The 7,955-nt window shown below is 39.9% G+C and overlaps 1 protein-coding gene across 1 annotated transcript; it reads right to left on the bottom strand.

Moving 5' to 3' along the window:
- Positions 1-941: 941 nt before the first annotated feature.
- LOC141494257 (killer cell lectin-like receptor subfamily B member 1A) lies at positions 942-7,676 on the bottom strand. Its single transcript, XM_074195323.1, has 7 exons — positions 7,570-7,676; positions 7,022-7,183; positions 6,750-6,862; positions 6,359-6,454; positions 4,756-4,952; positions 4,206-4,312; positions 942-1,867 (listed from the first exon to the last, which is right to left on the bottom strand). The coding sequence occupies exons 1-7, from the start codon at positions 7,674-7,676 to the stop codon at positions 1,756-1,758; spliced, it is 894 nt and encodes a 297-aa protein (XP_074051424.1). The 3' UTR covers positions 942-1,755.
- Between the last annotated feature and the right edge of the window lie 279 nt (positions 7,677-7,955).

Here is a 7,955-nt window from a genome sequence, read left to right as displayed (position 1 = left end):
GCTTGCCCAAGGCCACCCAGCTAGGTAATTATTAAGTGTCTGAGGCTGGATTTGAACTCATGTACTCCTAACTGCAAGGCCAATGCTCTATCCACTGCACCACCTAGCTGCCCTTCAAGGGATAACTCTTGACCACTTAGAGGGAATTGTAGCCAGCATAACTCTCCATCAGAGTGAGAATTTGGATGAAGACCTTCAGAGTTTATATAGACTACATATAATGGGAAGGAGAAACTCATTGTCTCCTTTTGGAACATTTTGAATCCCTAGCACTCTTATTTTATAATTGCTGCATTGAATATCCCTAATGAACCATTACTCCCTATCTCTTTTTTAATGAAAGATTTTATTTATTTTTGAGTTTTACAAATTCACCCCTATTCTTGCTTCCCTCCCCCCAACCCCCACAGAAGGCAGTCTGTTAATCTTTACATTGTTTTCATGGTAGGCATTGATCTAAGTTGAATGCGATGAGAGAGAAATCATACCATTACTCCCTATCTCTAAATGGGAAATTTAGGTGAAAACATTCTTAGTTATTATTCTGTGCCCAGAAGCTTTTTTCTTTTTATCATTATCTCTTCTAACATAACTTATCAGAGTTTTTTCTGTATTAAACAAACCTGGAATTAACTAGTGATGTCTTTTGTAGTACTGGGTATGCAACTCTTCCCTGTTTAGATGGAATCACAAACTTTGACAACTAGGTATAAGAAGACTTTAATCCTAGCCTCAAGTTTGTTATTTATTCCGTGGTTTACTTTTGTCAAGTGGCTCTAGATTTCTTTAGGAGGTGGTTTAAGGTATAGGAAGAAGTCTTTTTAAAAAAGCATTTCAGGACTTACTAGAATATTAATATTTTGTTATAATTATAATGATGATGGGACATATAACTGCCTCTCTTATGTAGCAATGAAAAAATTAAAAACAAACAATTCAAGAAAAGTATAAAATAAACCATTTATTATTTTTTTAAGCTAAAGACTGTGGAAACTAAAGTAAAAAAAATAAAACAATTTCTTTAGGGAAGTAAGACTGTCAGGGCAATAATGTTGAGGAATTTATGCTTCACATTGGGGTTAAACTAAATCACATCTGAAGGCTTCTCCCACTTCAAAGACTTTAAACTTTGACCAAAGAAAGTTGGTCTTTTTGTCTTCTCATTAGCCTAATTAAGGCTCGTCACTGGGCTTTGCCAGATAGTATTAACTAGATACATCTGGAACATCCTTCAGGATTGGGGTGTAATAAGAATGGTTCCAAGTGCTGTTTCAAGTGCCACCCCATCCTGGTTATAGCTGTCACCTATTTATGCTTATGAATGGTCTTGTTCTCATGAGACTGGCTTATGGAGTGTATAGCCTTAGGAGAAAGGATGAAGTATTTCATAATGATAGATTGATGTTCAGCTTAGTCTTCTTGTTGAGGTTGTGTACTCCCATAACCCTTCATAATCCCCCTCCCCCAAGCCCATTCTCATCTTTCCACCAAAATACAAGCATACAAATACAAAATACAATACAAAAAAGCAAGAAATGCAGTTCTACTCCCTTGCCCTTTCCCATCACTGCACATGGTATTGTATAAAAAAAAAAACACGAAACAAAGGAAACCCCAAATTTCTCAAATATCTATTTACATCATCAAGTGTTTAAGAGGAAGGGAAGTATCCATTGTACATGCCACTGTGTGCACCATGAAAATCCTACATTTCTGTAAATGCCATACTTCTTGGATGTGAACGCCACTCTTTCTTTAGCTACATCTGTCTTCTTTGCTGCATATATAGTTTCTAGAAGACATACAACTGTCACTAGAAACGCCGTTATGGGATAACTGAGCACAACCAGCTCCTTCAATCAGTAGCCTGGAACAGAATGGAGAGGTGAGTTCTGTGATGGCTTACTTCAACAGCAAGTATGAGGTTGGAGTTCATCCTCAGAACATCTCACAGAATAAAATAATGGGACTAGTTGTTCAACTGCTCATTGTGGGATAGAGATAAAATCAAGGATTAGGCAGTATGGTTGGGTAAGATGAAACTGGCAGACTTCTCTTCCCCACCCCACTGCCCCACACCCAGCCTTTAGATTTTGCCCAATGCTTGTGTTCCAAAATCCCACCTGAGAGGGTCACCTTAACCCATATATCCCTCAAATTCCCATGGAAAGAAAAGGAGCAAGTCCATGACATGATAAAACATAAAGAATTTTGTCACTTGTCATAGAGCTATGTGGCAAATTACTTAATCTTTTGTCTCTTCATCTTTAAAATGGTATCATGTGAGGGGCAGTTAGGTGGCTCAGTGGATATAGCACCAGCCCTGGAGTCAGGAGGATCTGAGTTCAAATGTGACCTCAAACATTTAATGATTACCTAGGTAGGTGATCTTGGGCAAGTCACTTAACCCCCATTGCCTTAAATAAATAAAATTCAAAAAGAAATAAAATTAATGCTATCTACAGTGAGGATAAGAGAGTGTGTGTGAAATACTATGTGATTATAAAATGTTAAATCAAACATTATAAACTTAGTATATGGAGGAAAGAGTACCAAACTGCTAAGGATCATGAATCAGTTACTTTGAAAATGACTTATTTTCCAGGGTGACCTTTGATAGAAAAAATTCAGAGAGAGCACTTCCCAGAATACTAAAGTTCAGGGAAATCAGAACTAGATCAGAGGATGTGCAGGATGGATCTTTAAGCAGCAGCTTCATGACATTTGCCTGAATACCTATATCTACCACTGATGTAAGATCACAACTTTCTTCTTTGCTGAATTGAAATGTTTTATCCAGCATTGGTTATCTGTAAAGTTAATCTTTACTAAGGAAGTAAAAATTTGTCATATTTCCAATTCCTGATATAATTCCTGCTTTGTCATATTTCCAATTCCTGATATAAAATTGGATATATTGTTTCCAGTGCTACAATAGAATGAATTGAGAAAAATTCAATAAGGAAGTAAATGAAATAATGAATCTACCAAATAACACTTTTCAAACCTCGAGGTGGCCACATTTCTACAGCCCTGTTCTTGCTGGTTAAGCTTTAGAAAATACTTTCCATATAGGTAGCAATTTCCTCCTTTCTTTCTCATTCATTTGTTTATTTTTCTCTTTTGTCAAATTGGCCTACTTGTCCTATTTAATCAAGTTAGACTACAACATCTTGTGCTAGATTGCCTATATCATAACAGACTTGCCAGAAATTCATTGAACTTTAGATTCTTTTTACTCATTCTACATATTAAAATACTGTAACACAAATTTACTTTAAAATAAAATATACTAGGATTATTAATTACTTTGCATTTACTCAATGGTAACTTTATGACTGCTTCTTACTCAAATTTTATACCTGTTTCACTCCTTCCCCCAAACTACAGTATGAATTCTTTGGTTTCAGATTTTCAATCTTTATTATTGGCTGCCCTTCAAACCCTAAATGACTTTAAAAAGTACTTTAGGGAGTGGCTAGGTGGCACAGTGGATAGAGCACTGGCCCTGCAGTCAGGAGTACCTAAGTTCAAATCCGACCTCAGAAACTTAATAATTACCTAGCTGTGTGGCCTTGGGCAAGCCACTTAACCCTGTTGCCTTGAAAAAGCTAAAAAAGTACTTTAAATATATTAGGATATTGAGAATGATTTCTAGCTTTAAAATGCCAAACAAAAATACCTGAGAAACAAAAAACCTTCTTTGGAATAAAATGACAGGGAATGGGAGGAAGGTTCAGTTTTGGGAAATGGTTAATTTGATTTAAGGAAACTGGTCAGAATGGTAAACTCCATTGGAAATTTTATGGATTTTTTAAACTTAAACTTTCAACTTAATAATAGATCAATAGAGGGAGATGAAGAAATTAAAATCAAACCTAACCTAATAGAAATATTTTTCCCCATTCTGTAACTCTTACTACAAAATTGACTTTTTTTTCAAAGAGGTGAATACTCTAATGGTCCAAATTAAAAATATTTTATGATTAAAAGGAAAATATAGAAATCAGTCTTATATACTTTGTAATACTGTCATAATTTAGTCATCATGGTAACTCTCATTATAGAATGACCTCCACTGATGTAGATGTATCTCATCTATAACTGGTAGTCTTAGCTAGATTCTGTAACCAGTGAGTTGTTGATAAAAAATAGGGCATTTCTCTTATCATTCTGAGTAAATGAATAGACATCTCAGGACTCACCATGTGGAGAGTGGACTTCCATCTATCCATGTCCAGGATGATGTTTCCATTTTGTGTATTAGTCCAAACCAGTGGGGAGGAGTGCCAATACGTTTCATCAGGAATTCCTTTCACAAAGCATAGCTGACTGTGACATCTAATTTTTCATTCCCCATCCCTACCACTTAAACTCATTTATCCTTCTATACTCTGTTCTTTCTCTGAACACAGATTGCCAACTCAGATCACTAACTTCTAACTTTGCCTAGAATTCCTGGGCCAGGACTTCTTTATCCTGTGAAATATATTAATGATAGTCACAGGAGGTCCCAATTAGTCTCTTCATCATAGCAATTCACATGAGGGAAAGAGGGAGTTGATTTAAAGAAGCCAACCCAACTCCCAGGGTTGTTCAGAGACCTGTTTTCCCATTTGTAAAAAAGATTTACTCTATCTCTTTGGTCTTTCAAGTGATAATGCTCTGAGTCTACATCTCACCACCATAATAGGGAGGCTGGAGATGAGAGGATGAGATGAATGTTCAATTCTAGCTGTAGAAAAGATTCCTTACCATTTCCTCCTGGTTTTGGAATGTAGCCAGATTTGCACCAAGAGACCTACATGTTTGCTGGCTATCATTCCAGGGCTTTTGATCCATTGATAGGAGATAGCATTTACTAAAAACTCTGATCCAGTCTTTCAAGCACTCTCTTGGGGCTTCTGGGCAGAACACATCCTCAGGGACCAGATGATCTGAGCTTTCTCCAGCTAGAATTGAGACAGTGACACAATGAGGCCAATATGGGATTAGTTTATCCCTCAGGAATCTTCACTGCACCTTAGTGATGTGAGATACATTTGCAGTCCCCTTTCAATTGGGTTAAACATGAAAAACAGATTTTAAGAGACATTAGCTCAGACCCTGAAACAAATCAGCTCTAAAGGAACTAGACAGAAAAGGGACTAAAACTGTGACTTTATTAGGAAAGGGAACTCCCAGGTGAGAAAATTCCTTTTTCCAATGAAGACTGGCATCTCATCTGCAATTTAAGAATCTTAGATAGCTGTGCAAGACACAGAGAGATTGTGACTTGCTAGTCAGTATGAAATTAAGCTCTTCCTGATTTTGAGGCTAGTTCTATATGCAACTGTATGACTTGGGCTCTCAAATTAATTATGCATATGTTTTACTTTTTTTTAAATGGGGAGGGAAAATGAGGATGTCTTAACATGTAATTTTATTTATAGAGGCAACTATAGGAAAGCATATGAAAAACACTCCCTATGGAACCACTTAAATGACTTACCCAAATCTAAACAACCAATTTGTATTAGAACTGGTATGTGAACCCACAAGTGACTTAAACGTCTAGTTTCTTTGTATACCTTTATCCATGACATCAGTACTTTTTTTTTTAGTTTTTGCAAGGCAGTGGGGTTAAGTGATTTGTCCAAGGTCACACAGCTAGGTAATTGTAATTACCTGAGTAATTATAATTACCTGAGTCTGGATTTGAACTCAGAGCCTCTGGACTCTAGGATTGGTACTCTATCCACTGAGCCACCTAGCTGCCCTGACACCAGTAGTTCTCAAAGTGTGGTACAGGGAACATTGAGGGTTTCCAAGACCCTATCAGAGAATCCCTAAGGTCACATGTATTTTCATAATAATACTAAAACATTTTAACTTTAGATAAAGGAAACATTGATAGATATAACTTGCATGAACCAAAGCTCTTTGAATAGTCTGGGATAATTTTTTAGTCTAAAGGGGTACTGAGACCAAAAACACTTGAAATCACCATGCTGTCTTTCCACATAGTTTAATAAACCCAGAACATTCATTGGTCATTCATTTCAACACACTACTTCTCACAGTTAATAGAAGCATCATTCCTAAAGAGCAGAAAGTATGGGAAAGTTAGTAATCCTTTGAAAGCTAAGTTTGCAGAGTTGCATTTACTATCTCTCTTCCCTTCCTGTAGTGGTGATAGGTCTCATTTGCAAGGAAACTCAGTTCAAGATACTTCATTCTTCTGTGTGAAGTTCCCTTGAGAGAGCCCTTCCTGACCCTGGGCTTAAAAGTGGCCAAAAACTGAGAGGTGAGAGCTGTGATCTCACAGCCTGGGACTCAGTGGAGAATTAAAAAAAGTTTAGGAGGATGTATTACTTACCTCGATTACTAATGGTGACTGCTACCACTAAGACTAAAATTAAAATGAAGCTACCTCCAGCCACAGTTGAATAAATCAGTCTCCTGGATATCCCACCTAAGGAGAAAGCATGCTGAAATTCCTCCAGAGAATGCAACAGTTTCATCTCGAATATAGAGGGATCATTTATTTTCTCAGGCCTGTTTTGCTATGAGCACTTTCTCTTTCCCCCATCCTCTCATACCCTTCTGCCAGGATCGGAAAGGAAAAGTTCTCTTCCCGTAGTTATACAGGTTCTTCCTCCTTTGCCCCCTTTGGAAGCAGCACGATTCCTACAGTCCAGGGATTTAGGGAGACGATAGAAAAAGGGACACTTGAAGCCCAGGCATCCAGGGTCAAGAGTCCCCCTTACCTGGTCTGTCTAACCTTCGTGCCCCTTTCGCCGTCTCCTGGTCTTCCTCCTTCTTGATCTCCTCTTCCTCCTTTTTGTCCTCTTCCCTCCCCTTCTTCTCGACCTCCTCCCCCTCCCCCTCCCCCTCCTTCTCCTCCTCTTCCTCCCTCTCCCCCTTCCCCTCCTCCTCCTCCTCCTCCTCCTCCTCTTTGTGTTCTTTCTCTTTATAATCCACCCTGGGGTTCACAGTCTTCTTTCCTTTTACTGATCCTTTTTCCATTTCCCTCCCTCACCTGGGGCGGTCTGGGGGTGGTGGGGTGGGGGCGGAGGCAGGCTCAGGGCTTAGCCTGAGGCTGCGATTGTCCGAGGGAGACCCCGGGTCCCAGAGGAGTCTGCTCAGGGAGACCCCGGAGGAGATGCCACTAAAGGCCAGTGGTCCCCGGCGGAGGGGCGGGCTGTATTAGCATCCGCAGCGGGTGCAAGTCTGGCCTGGTCCCATTCCCCCAGCCCCCAGCCGGACAGCAGACTCTAAGCCTCGTTCTCTCGGCCTTTTAAATGTCCAGGACAGCAACGGCAGGAGGAGAACTACCCTGCAACTCGCGTGACAAAGACTCCAGTCTAGCCTGGCACATGGAGGAGAGCGGGCGGCCGGTAGCCGGGCAGCCCTGCCCTCGCCCCCTACTCCCCCAGCTCTCCGCACCTCATCCCTCCATCTTCTATCTCCCCCAGCCTTATTCTCCTCCATGCCATCTTTCTAACCCTATTGTGTACCACCCTCCTAGCTCTGTCCTCTCGAGGGTGTCAATTCTGGTCCCGGAAAGGTGGATTATCTCAGGTTCACCGTGCCCTAAAATACTCCCGAGTGCACAGGAGACACAATTTGAGTTCACCCAAGACAGACAAAATCTCAGCCTTCACTGAGGAAACAGCCTTCAGCTTAATGTCCATTGATTTCTGTGCGGCACCTTGTTCAGCCCTAAGCCCCTGCCCTGACTGCCGGACTGTTCTGTGGTCTCTTTTTGTTGGGGGGGGGGCACAGTTGTGTGTCTCAGTTCTGCTCAATCTGCTAAGCACCCCCACACCAAGCATCCAGATGTATCAAAATTTAAATACAGAAGAGTAAAACACCAAAATGATCGGCCAGCTAGGAAGCTAAATAAACATCTAAAACCACAGCTCTTCTCTCTTTTTATTTATTTATTTTTTTTAGGTTTTTGCAAGGCAAAT

This window comes from Macrotis lagotis, chromosome 7 (genome assembly GCF_037893015.1).
Source record: "Macrotis lagotis isolate mMagLag1 chromosome 7, bilby.v1.9.chrom.fasta, whole genome shotgun sequence".
Taxonomy (NCBI): domain Eukaryota; kingdom Metazoa; phylum Chordata; class Mammalia; order Peramelemorphia; family Peramelidae; genus Macrotis; species Macrotis lagotis.
This window is presented reverse-complemented; position numbering and strand designations above follow the sequence as displayed.